At 36.1% G+C, this 26712-nt stretch overlaps 2 protein-coding genes across 2 annotated transcripts; one reads left to right on the plus strand and one right to left on the minus strand.

Annotated features, from left to right (window-relative positions):
- Positions 1–374: 374 nt before the first annotated feature.
- Positions 375–3932, minus strand: LOC115442745 (non-classical arabinogalactan protein 31-like). The gene is made up of 3 exons (XM_037436472.1): positions 3810–3932; positions 2709–3640; positions 375–636 (listed from the first exon to the last, which is right to left on the minus strand). Exons 1-3 carry the CDS (start codon positions 3814–3816, stop codon positions 532–534), a joined length of 1044 nt encoding a protein of 347 aa, XP_037292369.1. The 5' UTR covers positions 3817–3932; the 3' UTR covers positions 375–531.
- A 1081-nt stretch (positions 3933–5013) lies between these two features.
- LOC115442746 (voltage-dependent calcium channel subunit alpha-2/delta-4) lies at positions 5014–25476 on the plus strand (the record flags this gene model as incomplete). The annotated part of the gene is given in 22 exon segments (XM_037436348.1): positions 5014–5436; positions 5580–5844; positions 6117–6291; positions 7398–7529; positions 9630–9910; positions 10855–11084; positions 11272–11494; positions 11575–11715; positions 12649–12741; positions 12868–12891; positions 12975–13001; positions 13066–13146; positions 18805–18879; positions 19636–19743; positions 20306–20565; positions 21734–21891; positions 22099–22236; positions 22469–22662; positions 23599–23733; positions 24002–24280; positions 24486–24582; positions 25311–25476. Coding segments are annotated over 22 exon segments (3539 nt in total), but the record flags the coding sequence as incomplete, so codon positions are not given.
- Between the last annotated feature and the right edge of the window lie 1236 nt (positions 25477–26712).

Raw genomic sequence — 26712 nt, forward strand, 5'->3', positions numbered from 1 at the left:
TCGTATAGTGCCAATCCAATCCATAGCTAACCAGCAAGTATCAGTTGTGTTATTATATTCGGTCCTATTATTATAATGTGAATTTTTTTACTAAATACTACACTAACTTTATAATAATTTCCATTTTGTAAAGCACACAGTTGATTTTAAATGTTATTCACATCAAAATTGCCATGCATAGCTGCATATGTATATAATATATGTACTATAATTTAAATTTAGCAGTAATATGGTGTGGTAGTGCTATTTAAATAAATCATAGATATAAATTTGTCTACGTTAAACTTTGGGCTTTATGTGTAGTCGCTTAAAAACTACAAAAATAAACCATTGAAACACATATCGGATATTAACTAGTATGAAATAAACTCATATTGCATATAATTTTTTTTTTATTTACCAAACTTTAGGTAAATATTCCATTCGTTTTTATCACATAATTTTCAAGCCTTTATTAAAGACGGTGCGCAGTCCATCCGCGGCCATATTTTTCTAAGTTCGAGAATGGACTTTATGAATTTGGTCAAGTATTTACAAATTAACGGAAACGTCTACGTCGCTCGTCATGTAGCTCCTGCCACGGATGTGCTTGTTTGCAGAAATTTTGCAGCCAGCATCCCACGGCCAATCGCACACCTGAAATAACAAACAAATAGAATGAATGATTGTAACTTTGACTTTGCAGATGATCAACACCTCAGTCCCTCCGTGGCCACGAAGGCTGCAAAGTCTTCGAAACGTCGAGAGAAAATTAAAATATAAAAACCGCCATAAAATCCGAAAAATAGTTTAATTTTAATAAATAGAATGAATATTTTCTGTATTGTTTAATGGCCATTGACACTAGCTCTCTCCCAAGATGTGTTTATTACAAATTTTATAATTCGGGTTTGATACATTTTGAATGAGAATGACCACTGGAACTAAAATTCTGTTACGGGGAATTAGTTTCGATTTATCGACTACGTGTTAAAATTCCAAACAATGCACAGTATAAACCAATGGCCGTAGATTCTAGAATAAAGTAATTTTGTCTACAAGTCCTACTACGTAAATGTATGTTGTAGATGTATAATGATAGGATTTTCGGAATTGCACCCCCTAAGTGAGTTAATTAGTTAGTTCTTATGGGGCACATGGATATTTATAATAATAATTTAAGTAGAAATGTTGGAATAAATATTTACAAGGTATTATTATAGAGCCTTTTATAAATTCCAATTGTATTTCGGCATTAAGCCCATGTATCCGCTCGTATTTTAGCGGAATATTGTGTAACAATGTATCTAATCAAATAAGATAATTATAAAAACTTTCCTTCCTATAGTTAGCCTTACTATTGTCTCTTGCTTATAAATATTATCTCTAAACGCAGAACTTTTTTATACTAATTACCTGCCAGCCATGTGATTTTTACACATTTACTTGCATATATCCACTTGACAAATTAACAGAACGTGGTGGCCCCAAACTACAAGCATAATGTGTGACACTCAAGATCCAATCCTATAACCCTGTATAACGCACATGTTTACTGATTGGTCCCGTGCGAGGATCAAACTCGCAATTACATATTTGCTATTTACCTATATTGTAGGGAAAATATGATTAATATCATAACGATTATACTTTTGAGGGCACGTTCAGGGTCCTACAGTTTATCTAATCATTGAGGAACTTGAATTTGACAAGGTTAAGCCTTACATAATTAATTAATTGTTTCATACATTATTAAGTATCACGCACATGAAGTTTATGAAATGATGTTTAGTGTAAAGGGTTCCGTGTGTAAATGTCGCCTATATCTAACCCTGTGTGATGGTTCAATCACATTAAAATCGACTCTATTTTTGATGCGTAAGATATAACTAGCCACTGTAACTAGCGACTGCCTCGGTGGCGTAGTTATATTGCATGTCCGGTACAATAGCGCTCTGAGGTCCTGGGTTCGAATCCCGGGTCGGGCAAAGTGATATTTGGGTTTTTCTGCTCAGTATCAGCCCGGAGTCTGGAATTTGTGCCCGATATGGCGATAGGCTCGCCCCCTATCACATCATGGGACGGAACATACTTGGCGAAAAGTGGGTGCCCTAGTTGCGCCTCTGCATACCCCTTCGGGGATAAAATGCGTGATGTTATGTTATGTTATTTATAACTAGCCACGTATTTTTTTTACAAAATAGATCTATTTACGGCGGAAGATTTAACAAATAATAAAAATAAAAAGTGAATTTGTCAGTCTTCATACAAAAAACAAGTTATAAGTACAAAGATTTAGGTTTAATCTGTCTTCGAATATGCCAAATTTCTTGCTTTGTTTGAGTGGTATTTATGAACCTCTTTTAGCCACTTGGACGAGACTCTAATATTGGTAATGCAGGTTGGTTATTGGTTCATACCGATGTCACAACATCAGATCAGAGAATTTGTTGTAATTGTTCAAATAATACTGTTAAATAAGTACAAGAAAAACAAAGGTATACATCAGTGAGGGGAAAATTAAGATGAAATGAAAACCCATCAAGTATTAGGATCGCGCTGCCAAAAGGGTTTCGATACTCCAACAGTTATGACTTTATTATTGTTTGTTAAGATAATAATATTATGTATTAATTATTATGTCTATGTATGTCACCCTTATATTTTAGTAATAGGGTTCTGTAGTAACTAGGGCATTATAGAAAATAAAAACTAAGTATGGAACTCACCTGCAGAACCGGATTGAAGTGGAGAGTCCCTGAACACTGTCTCAAAACCAAGCGACCCCAAACGCAGTAATAGAAGAGGTTGCAATCACTCTCGTGGGGTAGAAGCCAGTGGATATGTGGATTAACAGGGCACCCGTTTTCAAGGAAATCGATTTCAGTGTCTGGTACGGCCGTTGAGCTGGGCGGTGGCACTGTGGTCGGTGCATCAGTCGGTGGTGGGGTTGGCGGCTCGGTTGGGGCCTCGGTCGGTGCTTCGGTCGGTGGCTCGGTCGGAGGCTCAGTGGGAGGTTCGGTTGGGGGATCGGTCGGCGCATCGGTTGGTGGCTCGGTCGGAGGCTCAGTTGGTGGTTCGGTCGGGGGTTCGGTCGGGGGTTCAGTTGGGGGCTCGGTTGGAGGCTCGGTTGGGGGCTCGGTTGGGGGCTCAGTCGGGGGCTCAGTCGGGGGCTCAGTTGGGGGTTCGGTCGGGGGCTCAGTCGGCGGCTCGGTTGGGGGCTCAGTCGGCGGCTCGGTTGGGGGCTCGGTCGGGGGCTCGGTCGGGGGCTCGGTTGAGGGTTCCGTCGGGAGCTCAGTCGGCGGTTCAGTTTGTGCCTCAGTAGGACTAGGAGGGTCAGAAGTGGTAGGTTCAGGAGTAGTGGGCACAAGAGTAGAAGGTTCCGGCGTTATTGGTGATCGGGTAGTAGGATTTGCAGGATCGAACCTATCTTCGCAGTCTACATTATGTGGCCAGTCACATTTCCAAGTTGCGAGGTTGAAATAAAGACCGGGCGGACAATGGTACGGGACGGGATGACCAAAGGTACATTTGTAGAACATATGACAATTTTCATGACGCAATAGCTTTTCAATTCCCCAATTTATTTCTTGTTCTGGGGGGCACAGATTTTCTGCGCATACACCCGCCATGAACGCGACTAACAGCAATAGAGATGTGCCTGAAACGAAACAATAAACAACCGTACACTACATGTTCTCAGGAAAACAAACACCAATCACCATCACTTGTCCACTTCAATCAAACTGCAGTAACTTGTTTATGAAACAGTATTTCAAGGCTAATTATATTATTGTTTTCGAATTATCCGTACTTAAACTCAGTATTACCTTTCATGGTGAGTTTCAAAACAATATTGACACAAATTGCGTATGAAATAGGATTTATTTATAGTCAGATTGAAGTAGGCAATCATGTTCCTTAATCTAAGAGATGAGTGGGACCGCATTGATTATTTCTCTATTTATCAGCATTTAGCTGTGATTTTGTTATCTTATAATGTAGTGATAACAAGAAACACAATAATTTTATTGCTAAAACCTGTGCTTTTAATTAAGTATTATTAACATCATACGTATAGTTCAATGTTGCGTAGAAACTACAATTACACAGAGGTCATTACCAGATAGATAGAATATATAATATATAGGTAAAATATTTTAACATATTGTCACGAGATTCCCGAAGGTTCGCAAACTATGAATCAATTATAATTGACGATTGTACAGAAGCATTAGCTTAATGCTTAATGTCTATTAATTATACATTTTCTGAGCAACAACAATAATAATACGACATGAAAATATATATTTTATGCGAATCCCGACCCAGGCTCCACAAACATTTTTAACGATTCGATTTTTAAAAAGTAACTACGCCTTTACACTAAACCGAAGGGAAGAGAAAGGTACAACTACTGCATTTTTCGCCATATGTAGTACGACCTATGATCTGACAGAGGATGAATCTATGATGATTTACTCGACATAAATTCCATATTCCGGGCTGATAATGAGTAGTAAAACTAATATCACTTTACCCGACCCAATAATTGAACCGGCAACCTCAAAGGTTGCATACTCATAATTATACCTACATTGCCACCCAGAATACAAGGGAAATAAATTATTTCTAAGTATTTCAACGATACAAAGCATGCTTGTATAATACTTGCATTCATAATTTCATATTATAAAATACATCATAAGTACAATAAATACTTATATTGTAATCTAGAGTTATAATAAACATTGTAACATATATCCATAGGATATCAGATATATGTACTTACTTAGTATTTTTTCAACTACCTTCGAAAATGCTTTAAATATTTTGTTTGTATGTAATACAGGTAGGGAACTATTGGTCTATAACATGATATTTCTCACCAATGTTGTCGTAATGTTTGTTATATGACTCTTTGTTCATTAATAAATAAATAAAAAAAAACGGATACTCTTGAAAGAGAAAATAGGTCATTCCGGGTCGAGGGGAATGACAGTTCTCGTTTTGATAGGGACGGTGGACAAGGAGGCGGCGGGTCGGTGCCGCCGTGGCGCCAGGACGTCGGCAGCGGGCGCCAGGCGCGCCGCGGCGGAGTCTGCACGGATCACTCCGCCCGCCCAATGCCACTGCAACACCATCGCGCGGCACACGCGGGTCCGCACTGACATACCCCATCAACATTTACTAAAACAACATGGACCTTGTCTTCTTTACGTTCATTCTATTTATTTCTTCAATAAAATCGTTACAATTAAAATCTTCACCACTTAACAAAACGCTGGCGGAAGTGAAAAAAAAACTTGAAAAACATGAAGAAGTGTTGTCAGAAGTGATCAAACATAAAACAGAAGTAGTTCCAATTAAGATTACGAACGTTACGCAAGTTAAAATAACGCCACCGGTGGCGCCAAAAAAATCAAAATCTCCACCCAAAATGATTCCGCCCGAATTGTAAGTAGCCCTATTAATAAGTGCAAGTTCTCTGTTCACTAAAATATTTCCACAATTTCTCGGTATTTTGGTTTCATAATGAAGTGTTGTCAATTCTTATTTTCATATGTTTGAATATTCACACTGATCTTTCGCAACAACAGAATACAAGATTGGGCGATTAGAATATCAGAGAAACTATTAGACAATGACAGGCGAGTGGTACGACGTGAAGAAATATTGAAAGGCTTTTCGGACATAAAAATAGAAGTACGTAACGGAACCGCGATCGTGAACAAGATGGCGGGGGATCTCGAGGAGTTACTGCTGAAGCGAGTCAAGGCTGCAGAGAACATAATGAGGAAAGCTGAAGAGCTGGCTAAAAACACCAAGCCACCACCTGGCGAATATGTTTTTGATGACAGCGTTGTAAGTATCTACTCTTTTAATTTGCATGTGTTCTTCCCCGTTCTAATAAGATTTTTAAAGCATGATAATATAATTTTTAAAGTAGTCATGATATTTTATATTGGGTATCATTTTTGCTGAATTCAAGTTGAATTAACAAAAAAAAATAGGGTTTTATAGAAAAATAGTCTAATTTACATTTTAATAAAGATAAAATGAAGTATCATGGCATGACGTGATTGATTATAAGAGGTTTTACGTATAAAGTGCCTACTTATATGATTTTTCAATAGGATTTGGACCAGGTAAAGAAACCAGATGTTGTACCTGACGAAGCGAAAGATACTCAACTCCCTCTTAACTGCAGCAGTTTGGAGAAAGTGAGCTTAAAACATAATCCCCATTTCGACGCGCAAGTGTCGCTGGATAGGACCAGTGTCTACGTAGCGCGTGAAGTATTCCCTTGCGGTAATTATTTTATATTTAACATGTTAAAATATTTATACCATATTCAGGAAAGGGAACCGTAAAATGTTAACAAAGAATACATTTTCAAGTAAATATTATATTCCGGTTGATTCAGACCCAACTACATTTTATTTTCTCGTTCCGTCTTCAAATCAATAAGAACAATCAACGTGTAGTAATTTACTTAAATATTTACTTTTATTAAAATCTCTTCACAAAGTTATACCATAATTATCTTACTTACTCTCGGTCTGTGGTACTAGATCGGGTAATTAAAATATTATTATAAAGCCTTATATGTAGAACGTTTTACAACAGAAACTTTTCAAATAGTTATAACGGTAGAATCTTACGAAATATTATCTTTTTGATTCAATTTTATACAATGTAATAGTCATTATTAGATCCTAAAGAAGAAATGTTATAGTTAAATAATCATTATTGATTGTTCTATCGTTCAAAATACGATATTTATAAAAAATTATAGAAACAAATATTTGAATAGTTTTTTTTTTATTTAATTACTTAAATAGTATATTACATGATTAGTTAAAAAATATACTTATGTCAAAAAGTAGGTAATTGCTTTTAGGGCCTGTTTACAACTGATTTAATGCTACTCGTCACATAAATGTATCAGCTGACGAAATACAAAAGCCACACTTAAATTTATACTCCCAAATAAATAATTATTAAATGGTTTTAATTGTGAAATAAAATTGACTAGGAACTTGAAAAAAGAATATCCCATGGTTACTCTGTCTCGAACCAGTTCTCGTTATTAATACACATTACGAGGTATGCATAATTTACAAAATATTTTATTTATAATTGGTACATTTTGTAGCAGTCGTTAAACTGCGAAATGAAAATGTCAGGTAGGCCTGGCCTCAAAAATTACTTTTCATATCTGTATAAAACCGGTAAATTTAACTGAGAAAGTATACCAAAAGCCAGAGGGCCCCAACCAGCCTCATATTCACCCAAAACCCAGACAACATCACAAAAATAGACTAGAATATTGTTACAATTTGTGAAATGTTTATTTAAGATACTCGTATATTTCCAAATATTCAATCTTAGAATACCCTATTTGTATGTTTTAGATCCTCGGGTTATCAATCATCTGTATTGGTCTCAGGGTTTGCTGTCTACGTTCCAAAAAAACTATGCCCAAGATGCCACAACAGAATTTCAGTATTTTTGTAGCGCTGCTGGATTTTTACGGCATTATCCTGGTAAGTATTCTCAATTTTATTTACTTCGAAACATCTTTTACTCAGATTGTTTTTTTTTAATAATAAGCGTTAGGGTAAATTATGAATTCAGTATTATTTCAAATACTAGCTTTTGCTCGCGGCTCCGCCCGCGTTATAAAGTTTTTCAGGCTAAAGTTTTCCATTATAAAAGTAGTAGTTTCCCGGGAGCCTATGTTCTTCCCAGGGTTTCAAACTGTCTCCATACCAAATTTTATCTTAATACGTTGGGTAGTTTTTGAGTTTAAGACGTTCAGGCAAACGGATGCAGCGGGGGACTTCGTTTTATAATATATTTTTTTAGAACTTTTTAAGAGGAATAATCCCGACATACATCATTGTTGCATAACTTTAACCGTTTACGCAGCGCACGCAACGGAAGCTCTCAAAACGAATAAATTGTCCCCGTATTTGTAACATGTTCCATTACTGCTCCGCTCCTATTGGTCATAGCGTGATGATATACAGCCTATAGCACCCCACAAATAAAGGGCTATCCAACACAAAACGAATTTTTCAGTTCAAACTGGTAGTTCCTAAGATTAGCCATTACTGCTCCGCTCCTATTGGTCATAGCGTGATGATATATAACTTAGAGCACTCCACGAACAAAGGGCTATCCAACGCAAAAAGAATTTTTCAGTTTGGACCGGTAGTTCCAGAGATTAGCCATTGCTGCTCCGCTCCTATTGGGTATAGCGTGATGATATATAGCCTATAGCAATCCACAAATAAAGGGCTATCCAACGCAAAAAGAATTTTTCAGTTTGGACCGATAGTTCCTAAGATTAGTAAGCATGGAGTAACTTCTCCCGTTTTCCCAACATTTCCCTTCACTGCTCTGCTCCTATTAATTGTAGCGTGATGAAAAGTATACTATAACCAGCACAGGAGTATGAAAAATAATTGTACCAAGTTTCGTTAAAATCCGTCGAGTAGTTTTTGTTTCTATAACGGTTATACAAACAGACAGACAGACAGACAGACAGACAGACAGACAGACAAAAATTTTACTAATTGCATTTTTGGCATCAGTATCGATCCCTAATCACCCCCTGATAGTTATTTTTGAAATATATTTCATGTACAGAATTGACCTCTCTACAGATTTATTATTTCAAATATGACATCATTACAGACTACGACTCTTTTATTATTTGTACAGTAAAATTATTAAATGAACACTTAGTACTTAATAACCGTGGCTCAACACATGAGAGTGAGTCGAGTTCATGCGCAATGGGAATCTATGCATAGATGACATCAATCGCCAAGCACCGCTAGATTAATAACTACTTTTAGTTCTTATTCTGAAGGGCTAGTCACTTACCACAGTCATCATTATTTGTGAATATCAACGGAGCAAACAAAGCAAATAATTGATAATAAAATATACTATTAGATGAAACAAAAACTGGACTGCGTTAAAAATACTTATTAGCAGCAAACAGTGAAAAATAAACATCAAAATATTATCTTTATTGCATTAGGCATAAGACATAGTGTAACTCATCATTTCACAATGATGGCCTGTGGCCCAAAGTAAGAAAACGACTTCCATGTCCCTATAATAGCAAATTTGTATAATTTTGTAGTTTTTAAAATTGGTACTAGACTGCCCACATGCCCGCGTGCTCAGAATTTCGTGGTACCGATGTTGATCCTTCACCCTGGGAGAAAACACCAGTACCAGGATCAACTATCTGGAAAATGTTTATCGTAGGAGTGGTCACCATGCAATTCACCTGGTTCCCCTGTACCTAGCTACACCTATGGTGTAAGAAATTGCAGGTGGGGAAGGGCTAATTATTCAATAAAAATATTTATCGTGTATTTGCTCGTTCCCGCCAGCAATACTTTATACACTATTAAATAGAGATATTATAGAGCTTGTTTATAACTACTTAGTTAGTATTTTTAATGCAATCTTCTCTAGCATATTAACTTATGATCGATCATAAATTATAACTTATGTTTTATTTTTATATTTATTGGTTCGATTCTAGAGAAATCATGAGAGAGGGACTCCTATAAAACTCATTTGTATATGGAAGCGTTTTCACCCTCAGCATTGTGTTACAGCTGCACTGTGGAAGGACATGTACAAGTTGGAACTTGACACAGGAGACGTGTACGACTGCCGCTTGCGTCCATGGTACGTGAACGCAGAAGGCGCGCCGAGGGACGTTCTCATTCTCCTGGACGCCTCAGGCTCCATGGATAACTCCTCCAACCAAGTGATCGCTGAGGAGTTCACCTTAGCTCTTCTCAGCGCACTCACGGATGACGATCAAGTGAACGTGTTGCGCTTCAATGTTGTCATACAGTCTCCTATCAGTTGCTTCAACGAAAAATTAGTACCGGTTAGTTTTATCAGTGTGCATCGAAGTCACAGATGAGATTGAAAATTCTATAGCGCTTGTTCTGACGAGTTCCGGTGTAACCAGTAAGACAAACATAATTATAACGACTGTCGAGGAAAGCAACGTGTCTCGGTATTTTGCATAAGTTTCTACTAGACTGTACTCATTGATATGTCTAATGCAGTCCTAGTGATAGAAAACAATGTAAGCTGACAAATAAAGAAGGCCCCTTTCAACCCCTACAAGTAGGAAATAACGTAAAGGTCCTCTTATGATTCGCCGCCTATGACATATCGGTGCATACCAGTACCTCTTCTTTTTGTAGTACTTACCCTTATTTCGTTGAATGTGAGATCGGTATATACAATAAACTTTGAATAGAAAAACCCAATATCATTTTAACCGACCTGGGATTAGAACCCAGAATACAACTATGCAACCGAGGCAATCTCTTATGAAGTGTTAATAATAAGCGTTTTAGCGAAATATAATCAATATAGTTGAAATCTAAAATGCCATAACTGTTCAGAAATGATTAGTATAAATCTTTATAATCGACATGTTTTGATATGAGATTCTTACAACACATATTGTGTACCACAGCAAGTCTCTCTTATGTCGCCTAGCTTAGCTACAACTATTGCACCTACACTCGGTTAAACTCAGGTATATATCAGTCCCGTGATAACATTATGGAGCGATTCTATCGCCGTATCACGCTTATGTTCATAGCAAACGAATGAGCTGGGTATACGTTGTATTATTTTAAAATATATTACCCATTAGAAGAAAGAGAGTGAATAATGTATTTACAGTGAGCTAGCATGATTTTAAACACCTGCTGACTACAGCAATGAGTTGATATTCGGTCGAAATATTACTTAAATATTGACTAAATGTTATTGCAAAAAGCTAACACAAAAATTATATTAAACATATTGTAGGCTAATCACGTAAACTCAGCAGCAATGATGGCAGCCCTAAAGTTTTTCCCGCTCACCAATTTGACGGATATGGACTCGGTACTCCGATACTCAGTAGACCTGCTGAAGAAGCAACGCGACACTCGAGACCGGCCGCATTCATGCCAGCAGGCCATCGTGTTACTCACCGACAGCATGTACGAAAACTTCACTCGATTGATGCAATACTTAGACCCCAAAAACGACATCAGGTATGTACATTTATTTACATCTAATTGCTAATACATTTAGTAAAACAAAATAACTAGTTTCTCGTTAATCTATCAGTAAACATCGTTTTGTGATGAAACCGTTACTAATTCACGAATGTGAACGTGGAGGAAACTAGAAATAAATAACTATATTTTTTTTATTTTATAATAAATGATTTGTCTACAGACTGTTTGTCCTTTGGCTTCACGATATCTATGGTCTCCGTGACAACACCAAGGCTAATGCGGACTGGTTGAGTTGCGACAGGGATGGATATTTTGCCGAGCTCATTACCCACTCTGACGTCACGGAGCAAGTCATGCGGATCCTTAGAGTCCTCGAAAGGCCTCTCGTAGCACAGAGAAAGGAAAGACTCAGAGTATACAGTGACGTATACGCTCATGTTGAGGTAAAAGACTTTTATACGTTAAAGCCGAATTATACGATTTGAATTGTACATTTTGTTCAGTTTTATAAATTTATGTGTAGGATCCAAGAAGAAGCGAATACCATTGGAAACAGAAGGAAAACGAAGAGCAGCGGTTTCGATACGACGAACTTAGGAAAGATAAACATAAACTGCTCAGTCCACCTCAAATGTATAAAGATTATATGTACCAAGTTGATTTCGTGAGTACATCTCTACACAAACAACTTTACGACTGAACCTTTTTTGTATGAAATGTGTGGCTCATCGGGCAAACCGAGAAACAAATGTAAATGTCGCAATATTGAAGCATACATATGCTGCAAAACAGGACTGTTAGAGAAAGTCTTCTCTAGGAATGCCTACAATTTAAATTCGTGGGTAGATATGTAACTTGTGGCTCGTTCTATCGTCCTGTAGAGGAATGCATTTAAACACAATTCAAGTAAAAACGGGACACTGCTTCTATCATGAGTGTTCACACTGATTTAAGACTTATAAAATTACTAGTCAGTGCTGTGACAGTGAGTAGATTTTTACAAATAAAAAAATTGAATGTTTGAACAATCATTTTAATGTTATAATTAATGATTATTATGATTTGATTTACGCTTTTACTGCATGCCAAATGCACGATGATAAGCACATTCGTGTTTCATATAAAATAGGAAAAGAAATATCGCGCTTTACTGTTTTATGAATACAAAAAAGACAATAAAGTTGATGTTCCACCAGTATTTTATCCCGCAACAGTTACAATCACTTATCTACCCTCTTGCTGTTATCTAGATACAATGAGTCATGTTACTGTATTATCAAACACTTTTATTATTGATTTTTATTTCAATCTGTATGTTATTTAGTTTATTTCAAAAATATTTTTATACAACTTTATGTGATAAGTCTTTTAGCCAAGTGATTACATTGGCTACGATGTCCCTCAAGCAGTTGTGCTACATGTATGCATATTGCATAATGTTGCTTGACGACAACAATAGACTGTGTGTGACCTACCCAGCCAAAACCTTACAAGAAACCTAGATGTAATAGGAAATCTAAATATTAGTAAAATAATTAGCTAATACTTAAAAAAAATACACGTATAACATAACACGACAATAATAACATGGTTGCAGGACGCAAAAGGCTATTATTACGAAGGCCAGGATATAAACTATAGACTTGAAATAAGTGTATCGGTTCCAGTTTTCGATTCTATCACAGTTGAGGTGAGATATCACGATGTAATCAAAGTTATGAATATTATTAACTAAAATTGTAATTACTTCTTATATTTACGCGAATATTCGACATTGAGATAATTATAGTTCAATAACAGACATTTTAATTTACAGAATATAACAAAAGAACTTGACGAGGTAAGCCAACGTGGCGTTTATTATTATTATTTTAATCAATAATTATATTTGATAATACTATATTGATAACGTTTACATTTCAGGAAAAGAAGAGGAAATCTACACGAACGGTATGGACCATTATTTTTTAAATATCTTCCGCTAACATTAATTAATATGCGTGCATTTTCGCAGTACCCCGTAAATCGGCTGCTCGGCGTGGCTGGGATCGATATACCCATCGATCATCTGAAATTGATGCTACCTTATCATCAGGTAAACACAGGATTAATATTACTGGTCGCGATTAGACAACACTACTCCAGCTCATGAATTAAAATCGTTTATCAAACGTAGATAAAATGCATTGATTTAGTACAATAGCTAGAGGCCAAAGGGTGCCTCGTGTCATTACGATTTATGAAATACGAAAATTGGCCATCTGGCGATCTACCTATTATCAACCTTATTATATTAAAAAAATAAATGAAAGACATTCGTGCAAATAAGTGTAAAATGACATCACTCATTCTGCTTAACTTTGTTTCATTTCATGTTAAGTATTTCAAATGTACAAACTTGGGGTTTGACTAAAGTAATGGTAATTGAAACTACGTAGGTACTAGAATATTTTCCAAAGAAATACGAGAGCTATATATCGATATTAGTGTACCTAGATAGTATTATAGATATTGACGTCACACGATTTGTCCATTTTAAGCAAGCGATAAACAATTTCCTGTTTTTTACAAATTGATTGTTATCCAGTCCAATGCAAATATCACCAAACCTAGTCCGTATCATATTAATACATACGCTCTAAAACGCTTAGCTCTTCACAATATGCATTTAATCACACTAACTAGTAAAGATAAGAATCTTTATTGCATATGCAATATTGCATGACGTGCAACCTTTTTTATAAGTAAAAGGTTATAATTAAACAAATTTTGTTCCGATGGCTCCTACGCATTAAGTTGGAAATCATAACGTATGATTTTACAGGGGACCGTCTTAATAAACATTGTTCTTTTGGTAAATATTTTATAATATTTCAATATGTTTTTCCATTGTTTATCACTAGCTTTCACTCGCGGTTTCGCCGGCGTGAAAAAGTTTTCCAAGATGAAAGTCCTGTTTTCCCGGGATATAAAGTAGCCTATATTTTTTCCAGGGTCTCAAAATATCTCCATAGCTAATTTCACCGCAATTCAAATAACATTATTTCCGAATATATCCATACCTATTTTTTATTCAAGAAAACGTTCAGAAGGACATCACTGGAAAAACTCCATTACCACAACTCGTAGCTTCATATAATAGTGTAAGAAATATAGATTTTTACCAACATTGGTATATTAACAGGAGACAAATGTTAATAAATATTTTTTTATACATATTATGTACTTGTAGAGTTTTCTAATAATATCATATCCGTCTTAATATACTTAAATTCCTTTGATAGCAATCTTTTCACGGTATTTCATTATTATAGGTAATTATTATAATCAATCAGTCGATTTACACATATTACTGTCAGCTACAAAAGTAGCTAAATTTATTTAACGCTTAGAGACATGGTCGTAAAATATTACTAAGCTTATTAAATAAAAACAAAAAAAATAAACTTCTAAACGCTTTTATACATTAACTTCAAACGAAATATATATTTTTTTATCTATACTTATAATAAATCTGTAGAGAGGTCAATTCTGTACATGAAATATATTTCCAAAATAACTATCAGGGGGTGATTAGGGATCGATACTGATGCCAAAAATGCAATTAGTAAAATTTTTGTCTGTCTGTCTGTCTTTCTGTCTGTCTGTCTGTCTGTCTGTCTGTCTGTCTGTATAACCGTTATAGAAACAAAAACTACTCGACGGATTTTAACGAAACTTGGTACAATTATTTGTCGTACTCCTGTGCTGGTTATAGTATACTTTTCATCACGCTACAATTAATAGGAGCAGAGCAGTGAAGGGAAATGTTGGGAAAACGGGAGAAGTTACTCCATTTTTTAAGCTTCCGTCGCGTGTGCAACCTTAATGGTTAAAGCTACGCAGAAATCATGTATGACGGAAATGTTCTCCTTAAAATTATGTAAAAAATATCCCACGACAGCATATGTCTATCTTTTATGGTTGACTCACAATAACACGTGTAACTCCCGATAGCTTAGCAGTTCGAAGCTTTCTCATTATATTTGATTACTCTTACGTTTATAACACTCTCAGTCATCCCTAAGTAAAAAAGTTAACATTATTAAATATTCCATAAAAAAGAATCATAGAAATCGGTATAGAAACACCAAAGTTATACATGAAATACGCTAATAATAAGCCATCACGCGTGAATACTGAATCATGCTATAAGCTTCCTTCGATTTCACCAGGATCCCATCATCAGACCCTGACAGGACAATCGGACCACCTGCATACCACCATACTTAAAAAAACATCCCGACAAATTGAGCACCTCCTCCATTTTTGAAGTCCGAAATCCACGCGGGCGAAGCTGCGAGCGGAAGCTAGTCTAAAATAAAGTAACAACTTTGAAATTTATTTTATTGAAGAAAAAAGTACTGTTGATACGGACACAAACGTTTAACAGCGATTTGAAATTTTGTTTAGCTACTTATGTGGCAGACTGTCCTACAATCCTACATGACACAAAAACTTGTTGTTTATTGCTAAAATTTGATGTATCAAAATAGAAATAGAATTGTTCTTTAATTTACTAATCGCGCTAACGCCGTCTAATTGTTGGTCAGTAACACTATAAACAATTGTTACTATGAAACCGAAAAATTCTAAAGTTACTGGCGTTACTAAAACAAATGTCATTTTGATAATAACACAGTGTGATGTTTCTCAGCAACAATTTGAGATTAAAATAAGCCATAATTATATAAACCAACAGTAAACGTGATTGTAGCAAGGTGTGTATGTAGCATTTACTATTTATTTTAGTAAATGCCCTTCATATGCTATAATTTATCATGTCCAAAATGAATTGCCATTAATCTGTCCTCGGCTTAGTATTATCCAATAAGGTCAGATCAAAACAAATCGCAAAAAATGTATTCATCATCATTATCCACGCCTATTTGATTTGCAACATATTTATTACGTATACTGATGCCTGTTAATGTAACATCAGTTTACTTTTGTTTTTATAAAAGTTTTTTTGGTTTAACTTAACTTTAAATACTATTCAAATAGTGAAGTGAATTTTCTTCTATTGTCGCTGTTACTTTTGCGATAATTATTCAAATAAACGATAGAAATGTAAAACCAGTTGAATGCGATGCAAGATGCGGTTGTCGGAAAAACAAAGAAATTACAGAATAACAGTGGCGAAGGGTTAAATTTTTCAAAAGGTAACCCGGTGCAAAAAAAATACTTTTGTTAACATATCACAACCAATTTAACAGAAAATAAAATGTAAGATAAACCTAAAAGGTAAGCCGGTAGGAATCGGGCTGTATGGACGTTTCGCCACTGCAGAATAATGTACCTACTTTCTTTTTATATTAGTACGGTTAGGTGATCCTACTGCTCCTGATGGTAAGTGGAGTGAGGTGATAGAGTGTCGACTGACGAGAGATGATGACCCCTCGGCAGTCGACACAATTATGTCGGCCTATTGGAACCGAATATACGCAGACGCGACAAACTTACGTGGGCCACAATGGCGGGTTGGTCGCTGTCTGGGCGGATATAAAATATATCCTACCACCAGCAAAATTGCCTGCTGTCATCTGTAAAGTATTCCCACCTTAAGGCTAGAAGTTCAGATCAGACTGTCCTCAACAGTAACTCATTATTTTAAAAGCGTACAAAAACAACGCCAGAGTTTCGGGAGTTTTTAAATCATCATTTTAAAATAACTGTTGTTAAAGTATTTAGCTTTGACGAAATAAGCAAATATAGTACTAATCATGTGATTATTTATTCGTAGAAGATTATTAAAGAATTTAATAAACAAAGCAATTACCTACACGTAAAATACAGTTTGTAATTGTGATATTCAATTACCTTCATCTTTATCTTAATACTTATTGGATTATGGCTTACAGCGCTACAAAATATTTTATTAATACCTATAATGAGTCAGATGTGGTTTACGACGTACGTCCGGATTGATATTTGATTTAAAAATATATAATGGCAGTAAATTTTCAGAGTCCATCAAAAATAATTCTTGGCTCGTATGTTATATGTAGTTACATGGGTGCCACCAAAATTTCTTTTAGGGTGGTGCATCTGCATCTACACACTATAATTAGGTACTACATAATAATATTTTATTTATATTTTACTAGCGACCCGCCCCGGTTTCGCACGGGTGCAACGCTGATACTAAATACACTACAGAAAAACTGTGAACGTTGTATATAAAAACATAGGGGCCCGCTCTGGCTTCGCACAGGTATAACATAACAAAATAACAGTATTTCTCCACTATTTAATGGATGTTATTATACATATAAACCTTCCTCTTGAATCACTCTATCTATTAAAAAAACCGCATCAAAATCCGTTGCGTAGTTTTAAAGATTTAAGCATACAAAGGGACATAGGGACAGAGAAAGCGACTTTGTTTTATACTATGTAGTGATGATGTAGTGATTTTCAAATAAAATAAAATTGCATAATATGCTAAATAATCATAAAACATCTGTGGTCGATAGTTCCTAATGTCATTCAGTGCCTTATTTCTTTGTGATTTATCTCGTACGTCCCCGTGCACTCCCATCACAGCGCCCATGTGTAGTTAATCTATCTTCTATCTATCTATCTATATCTATTTTCCTTTATCTTCTATCTATCTATCTATATACTTATAATAAATCTGTAGAGAGGTCAATTCTGTACATGAAATATATTTCCAAAATAACTATCAGGGGGTGATTAGGGATCGATACTGATGCCAAAAATGCAATTAGTAAAAATTTTGTCTGTCTGTCTGTATAACCGTTATAGAAACAAAAACTACTCGACGGATTTTAACGAAACTTGGTACAATTATTTTCATACTCCTGAGCTGGTTATAGTATACTTTTCATCACGCTACAATTAATAGGAGCAGAGCAGTGAAGGGAAATGTTGGGAAAACGGGAGAAGTTACTCCATTTTTTAAGCTTCCGTCGCGTGTGCAACCTTAATGGTTAATACTACACAGAAATCATGTATGACGGAAATGTTCTCCTTAAAATTATATAAAAAATATCCCAGGACAGCATATGTCTATCATTTATGGTTGACTCACAATGACACGTGTAACTCCCGATAGCTTAGCAGTTCGAAGCTTTCTCATTATATTTGTTTACTAATCTTAGGAACTATCGGTCCAAACTGAAAAATTCTTTTTGCGTTGGATAGCCCTTTATTTGTGGGGTGCTATAGGCTGTATATCATCACGCTATGACCAATAGGAGCGGAGCAGTAATGAAACATGTTACAAATACAGGGACAATTTATTAGTTTTGAGTGCTTCCGTTGCGTGCGCTGCGTAAACAGTTAAAGTTATGCAACAATGATGTATGACGGGATTATTCCTCTTTAAAAAAGTTCTAAAAAATATATTATAAAACAAAATCCCCCCGCTGCATCCGTTTGCCTGAACGTCTTAAACTCAAAAACTACCCAACGTATTAAGATAAAATTTGGTATGGAGACAGTTTGAAACCCTGGGAAGAACATAGGCTCCCGGGAAACTACTACTTTTATAATGGAAAACTTTAGCCTGAAAAACTTTATAACGCGGGCGGAGCCGCGAGCAAAAGCTAGTTGAAAATAAAATTAAAGATGACGTCACATAGCTATTCTTTAATTTTTTATTGACGACGTGACAAACGAGCAAATAAGTCCGTTCATAATTGCACCGTTTCCTGTAAAAAATATACTTACTGACTGTGATTAACTTCAGATCGGTGCTGGCGGGTCGTTGCTCATAGTGGACCATCGTGGGAACATAGTACTGCACGACAATGTGAAACCTGTAGTAAGTCTACAGTATTTTTTTTATTGCTTTGAATGACGAGACGAGCTTGCCGTTCGCCTGATGATAAGCGATACGACCGTCCATAAACAGTAGAAATAACATCCAACGCCTTAAATTACAAAGTATTGTTTACCACTGCGCTCGCCATCCTAAGACATGTGATGTTAAGCCTTATTATGTCCAGTAGTCACACTGCCTACAATGTCCTTCGTCGTGACTACACTGCTGCTTGGCGGCAGAAATAGACATTTCGGTGGTACGTAGGTACCAGATAAGTACCAGGCGGACTCATACATATGAGAAACCTAGCACCAGTGGAATAAAAACAGCTGAACAAATCTAAAACTTTAAATCTCCTAACTTTTATATACCTGTTATTACTTTTCATCACAAACTAAAAAGGTTTACATTTTAAGTGAGAAAAAATGTTTATAACTTGACGTGTATAGGTGATATCAGGTTTTTTTATCCGAGCACGTCGTAGTGACCCCACAGCACCTGATGGTAAGTGGAGGGGGGTCCAATAGAATGTCGACTGACGGAGACACCTCAACAGTCAACACAGTTATCCCGGCCTATTGGAATCGGATATATACAGACTGATCCCTAATATGTCTAGCTTTTTGTTAATTAATATACAAGATAATTTTCTTACGTAATATGTTACTCTATGGTTGATTTAAGTACGTTCTGTTTGTGTTCCTCATGGATTTTCAACACAATTATTTAATATTTTTTTCTAAAATTTTTTTACAGTTCGATGGCGATATTTTAAAACCAGGCTATAGGACCGTGGACTTTCTCGATTTAGAACAACCCGGCATGAGCCACAAACCACGGCACTACCCGGCAGAATGGCTAGAGGTAGGTATAAACAAGTCAAATCATATACTGTTAATAAAGTGATAATTTTTATAATAGCTTGCAACTTATAAACAATATTATTAAACTGTGGAAATATTGTAAATACACATAATAACATAGGGAGTGAGACATATAATAACGTAGAGACTCCCACTATAATACTAAATTTCTGGCGTGAGTATACCCAAACTGCAAGGAATTTTCGGTCATAATATTCATTCAAGTCTTGATACGAGGATCTAACTCGTTGCCTTTCAAATTCAGACTTTCAGCTACTGTGCCATGGAAGCTAATGTCAAAAAACACACAAATTCCAGAGTACAACATTCTTTGGACTCCACTTGTATATTATAGGCATTATCTTTGAATCTTCCATGAAAAGACGCGCCATTCCAAAAGTTGGATTTATTTTTACTTTTTTATATAGAGTAGTAATAGCTGGTAACAAACTATATATGTAACCTTTTAACAATAGCCAATCGCACTACTCGATTTACTTAAGTATACTGAAAGTTTATTTAGGCCAAGATGGGCTTAAAAATAATGCTCATTTGATCCACAGTTCAGAAAATCGCTGGTAATTAATAAAGAAAAAGGGAAGATGACACTGTACGGTAAGAATATATTCGAGGATGGGCTGCGTGCAACTTTAGAGCTCAGGGAGTACCACTGGAAGAGAGTTCTTGACCATTACACAGCGGTGGTTGTTCTGCCGCAGCATAACCGTCACCACGCCGTTCCAGAAGGAAAATTTACTAAGGAAATAGCTGAGGAAGCACTCAAGTCCCTTTCGAAGACGGAATACGCCGTGCACCCTGACTGGTACGTTTCACACCTATAACCTAAAAACCGCTTTAAGCGACATGAATTTGTAAGAGTCTCCTTACATCAATTTATTAAACAAAGTCCTCCGCGGCGTCTGTCTCTCTAAACGCGATATACTCAAAAACTATTGAACGGATTTTGTTGAAATTTGACGTGGAGATGGTTTAAGACCTTGGAAAGGACATATTCTTTTTTGTTTGAAAGCTCAAATCTCAGGAACTACCTAGTAAACTTATTTTGATTCTTTTTCACTTATAAGAAGCTACATTACTGCTGAGTTCTATAGACTATTTTAATCCCAGAAAAATATATAGCGGTACTTTTATCCCTGAAAAGTCGATCATGTGGGCGAAGCCGCGAACAAAAGCTCATTTGGATAGCTGATATCAGTTTTGACAAAGTAACGTCACTGCTCAATATTAGTTTTGTGAAATTCGAGCAAATCATCGGAAGTACTGTGAAAAAACCTAGTCGATCCAGGCAGCCTAACCTTTCCGTATCAATCAGATTTAGTGTACATCAAATATATCAAGTCTGCAAAATTCTAGCAAGAGTCAAGTGTTCTATCTTATAACTATAAACCTTGATAGTGTGAAAACTAGAAAACCGTATTTACAAGTATGAGTATTTAAACGCTTTTCCGGATAAAAAGTCTTACTAGAGTCCACTTAACATAATATGGTGATTATGACACTTATTATTTATCTGCATGGTAATAAATACCTACATATTATGTTTGTGCGCTTATCTGTTCGTAAATTTCCCAAACACTTCTAAAATAAATCATAATGATTTAATAATCACTGCATCGAATTTTAAAAGAAATTATTAATAACCTATTACCTTTCCTTTGTAGAGAGGTAACAGCAAAGATTATAATAAATATTTGACGTTGGGTAATAAAATGAAGACATCGGGAAGACATTATCCACTTGTTACTTAGATACGTAACACACAACTGTCAGTTTCATAATAATCTATGCAATGCCTGAACGTATATTTAAGTACCTACTGTACTTTACTCTTTATTAAGTCGAGAATGTTTGGTAAAGACAGTGGGCCCTATTCTGTCTACGAGGGCGAACACGGACACAATTTATATCATCTAGGACTTTATTACTAATAGTGCCTAAAGTACTTAAAGCACTTTCAACTCATCCTGCAGGTTGTACTGCCGACACATAGACCCCTCGTTCGATTCCCGAGAAGCTGAAGTGCTCCACTTCATCAGACGCCGCAGCGACGAGCCTAACTTCGCAATGCAAAAGCTAAAATACACATTTTCACCATTCCCGCCCACTTTACTGAAGAAAACTTACCAATGTACGTATGACGGTTTAGATTTATCGACTAATATTAATTTATCACATTACAATACTCAGTAAGTAATTGCACAAAATTCTCATAGTTACGTAATAATATTATCTACATAAATTACCAGAAGATAGTAAAAAAAAAAAATCTCGTATGATATCTAATAACGCATAAAGGTTATGTATATTACTAATTTAATAAACCAATTGCTACCAGGCAACGAGGAACTGATGGCGCGGTTCTGCAAAGAAGTCCTCGCTACAGACAAATGGGCGAAAGAGCACGAAGAAACTAACACAGATAGAGATTGCTCAAAGTGTGAATTAGGTTCTACCACTGCGTTCTTTGCTAGTGGTAAATATCATAATTATATTTCATCACAATCATTTACTAAATCAATAATTTTTTGATTGTTTTTTAATTCTCAAATTATTTGTTCTGCTTGAAAATATCAAAACAGAGATCAGTTAAAACAAGTCTTTTCTGAAAGGAAATAACACGTTTTTTTTTCTTCGCTCGTTGGTGCATATTTAATACATTTGATTGTTGAAACTTGTCAAATGATACTTTGATTCATATGATCCAGAGAGTGGTCTGACTCGGTGGCAACCGTACCACGCGACGAGCACGCACGCGGACCCGCCGGCGGGCTCGTGGTGGGCGCGCGCGCCGTCCGAGCCGTGGTACCGGCGCGCCTCTGCCCTCCCCGACACTTACATTGTCCACAAACCCATCACACCTGTGCGGAAACTACGTACTAGCTTCAGGAATCCACCACCCGTAAGTGTTACCTATGTAATCTATAGTGTCTACAAGAATTTTCGTTTTACATCGAATCTAATTGTATTGTAATTTATTTTTAGAAACAAATCAGTAATTAGCAGTGTGTTAAGAATCTAGTATCGTCGCTTTACTAGCGATTGGCGATTACACAGAATACGCACACATTAAAGGAAATGCATTAAGATAAAGTGTAGATAATTAAGGAGACATTTGTAAGGATGTGTATCCGCAGATTTTGGCATTTATTGAATATCATAGATTAGATATTCACTAACAACATTCAGCAATTACACGCATAAGTAAACCCTATAATTTGAATGTCGGAAGATGTTAATCAATTTTAACTGATCGCAGTTATCTTTAAAGTTTATCTGAAACACAATGTTTGAAGGACGTTCCATCATTACAGTTAAAATTACTCCCCCCAGGGAGAATTGATGTGAGATAGGATAGCCGAAAAACTATACCAAATGTTTTAAATAAAATACTTGTAAAAGTATGTTAAACCAAGTCCAAATTCAATTTGAATTTGATCAAATGGGAAAAGAAGAAAGTTTAGAGCAGTCTTTTCAAACTATTTCATTTGTTTTTAAATTATATTAATAGATACAATTTATACATATAATTAGTATACTAAATCACATTAATTAACAATACACAATAAGATAAAAATGAAGAACTGTCATAAATCCTTAATTAAGTGATACTTATAGTAAACCCAAATTTTAATTTAAGTACTAGGTACTGCACGCTGAAAGACGAAGGTCGTTGGCCTGATTAATTATGTATATTTTTTTAATATCAACCAGGTGAAGTTTTTTTATAACCAGACTTCTTACATGAACGACTAAAGGCAGATCATTGTCATCGCAATACATAAAGAGGCTTGATATTAAAATAATAACTGCGCTACAATACTATGTCCAATTTCAGCTGGATACGCGATCACAATGGCTGACCGTTGCAAAAACTCTGGGCTTCCCTGACAAGGGCATCATCGGAGTAGCCGGCTACCACCTGCATCCAAAGCATTTGATAGATTTGCTCAGTAGTGTCACAAGTTTTCCGGTAAGTACCTATCTATAATAAAATACTTACTACTGCAAATTAAAAGCTGTGATTGTACACACTTTGTTTTCAATACTAGAAATGACGCGCGTTTTGACGATATTTTAATTTTAAATTGTACACACTGCACATTTAATACTTAAAATACAATATCGCATAGCAGTTTGCTACGTTTTCTTAAAAACACATTGAACAAAAGAATTATTGACCATTACGTGTAAGTTTCCGTGAACGCTACGTAAAGGAAAATAGTTACCTGTTACTACAGATATGCGAAGAGGAAGACGAGGATAAATGTGTGCCTCGCTGCGATAACGTGGCCTGGGCGTGTGTGTTGGTCGACGAGGGCGGGTGGGTCGTCGCGAGAGACAAGCCCGAGGAGGAACAAAGATCTGAAGACGAGGATGACGTCACGGAGCATCTCGCCACTCTGTACCCGACGGCTATGGGCGCTCTGCTTAATGCCTCTGTGTTCGAACTTAACTGGATACATGACTACCAAGGCGTCTGTTTCCCGCCGAAAGATGAAAAATCCAACTTCAGCCCGGTAAGTTTTGGTACAAATCATATTAACAAAAAGTATAGCGAAGATCACATTTTCTAACCATGCCACCTTAAAGAAGCTTTTTTAGACACTGATTTTACAACGAAAAAGCGTTGTGTTTAATTTGTATTCATACATATATCATAACTATAACGCTTAATAAAGTTATCGTACTGTTCAAATAATGTAAATGTCCCTGTCATTTCAGACGATGCCATCTATTCTAAGATCGTTATGGCACTCAGCTCAGTCAATATTGCGCATCACACAAGAGTTGGCAACATTTTTACTCGTATTAAACTCAGGTAAGATATATTATGATAGGTGTGTCTACCGAAATGTTTTTATTTAATACTTAACATATTTAATTGAACTGAGCTATGTGAAAGTTGCTTACACATTTAATTTGTAAGTACATTCAAATCATACTGGTAGCTGGTGACAGAATATTAAATGTATCCGCCCAGATAGAGATCGCCATACACAAGGTATAAAACCCACCATAGTGGTCCACGTAAGTGTCCATTACAGGATCAGTTCGCGTAACATATCCGGTTTCAAACAGACCTACGTAACTATGGAGGTATTGCAAAAATTCATTATATTATAATATAATTATTTCACCTTTCCTTATTTCATTGCACTCAGCGTCATTGACATTTTTAATGATAAAAATCGATAAAAAGGTAACGGACACCCATTACCTATCATACAAGTTTTAGGTAGATAAATATCTTAAAACACACACACGCCTTTTTCTATCCCTGAAAAGGTAGGCAGAGGCGCAACAACTTTTCGTCGTGTTTATTCCGTCCCATGATTTGACAGGAAGCGAGCAGTTTGCCATATCAGGCACAAATTCCAGACTTCGGGCTAATAGTGCGTAGAAAAACCTCATATCACTTTGCCCGGCGCTGGCATCGAACCCGAGACCGCACCATTGCAGTCACACCGTAATATAACTACGCCACCTAGACAATTAAACCAATTACAATATATTTCATGGAATGTTATATATTAAATATGTTTTCAGCAATGAGTGTATCAGCAGAAACAGAAAAGAAAAGCAGAAACGTCGAAACCGTTTGTGGCGCGATAATGAGCGAGAGAAATATGAAAGTTTGTACGACGACCGCGTGCTCATCAATAGGACGAGATTCGCTGCTTGCGATAGATCTCGGCCCTTCTACCAGATGCAGGTATTTTATCATTGTATACCATCCACAGCCTATGCTTACTCTTGAAACGAGGCAAAAATTTTAGCCACATTATCATAGACTCTTTTAGGTTCTAAAAGCCATAATATAAAATTTAAGAAAAAAATTATGCACTAATAGTAAATGTGATAGAAAATTTAGATATGTTACGAAAACGTATCTACTAATTGGTAATAGGTCTCTCGTATTCGAGAGTCTGACTGGGTAGGTAAAGCTCTGGTTTCCTAGAATAGCGGTAACGCGAAATGACGGACGCAATATTTGGACGCAAAAAGGCGGCCGTTTTTACGGTGACGACATGTGTAAAGTTCCATCACCGTTACGGCCAACAAGTCGTATCTGATACAGGAGAGCAAAAGACGACCTTCATAAGTATAGCATAAATAATTTACTTGGAGTGTGAGCTATCATCAGAAGAGGAAAATAGTCGTATAGAGAAAGATGATTTTATCAAAGCTGGTACAGAAGTTGTATTTGAGATTTTAGTACGTCACCGTCTGTCTACAAAGCAATGATGAGAAATTCAGAAAATAGTTTCGCCTAATACCAGTATTATTTGATTACGATAAAAGATGATTTGAGTTACAAACCATTCAACAGGCACAAAAATCCAATAAGCTCAGAAAAACCTATGTGGGGAGTACTTGTTAAGTAGATTCCTAAATCAATACAATAATATTTCAATTTATGCTTTATTTATTCAACATTATTTAATTTAACAGATAATTCATACATACATACATACGTTCGCGAATTTAATTATATAGGTAATTTGTCCTTGCTCATTTAAAAGCAATCGTTTAGACGATGACATTAGCGTCATCATGTAGAGGACTGCCTGAATGCTCATCCATTATAATTAAATGAATGCCTTGTGGAGGAGCTACGATTTGTGAATGAGCACAAGTAAAGTAGTACTCGCAAGCATCTCGCACTCATGGATATGTACGACATCTATTAAAATTTTGTCGTCCTCGTTGCTCCAGTTGGAGTTGGAACTCATTTCGTTTCTTCGTCCGGCTAAAACAATACAAAAATGGCTTCACCGCTTTTTGACGTTACGGTGTCTGATACCGCTCCCTAAGAAACCACGACATTTTGTTTATATAGACAACGTTCTAGTGACGTCATTCACCGCTGTATTACTGCCGCTTTATGACGGTACCGCTTTTCTAGGAAACCAGAGCTTAATACCGCAATGTCTATTTCTACCGCCAA

This window comes from Manduca sexta, chromosome 8 (genome assembly GCF_014839805.1).
Source record: "Manduca sexta isolate Smith_Timp_Sample1 chromosome 8, JHU_Msex_v1.0, whole genome shotgun sequence".
In the NCBI taxonomy this organism is placed as follows: domain Eukaryota; kingdom Metazoa; phylum Arthropoda; class Insecta; order Lepidoptera; family Sphingidae; genus Manduca; species Manduca sexta.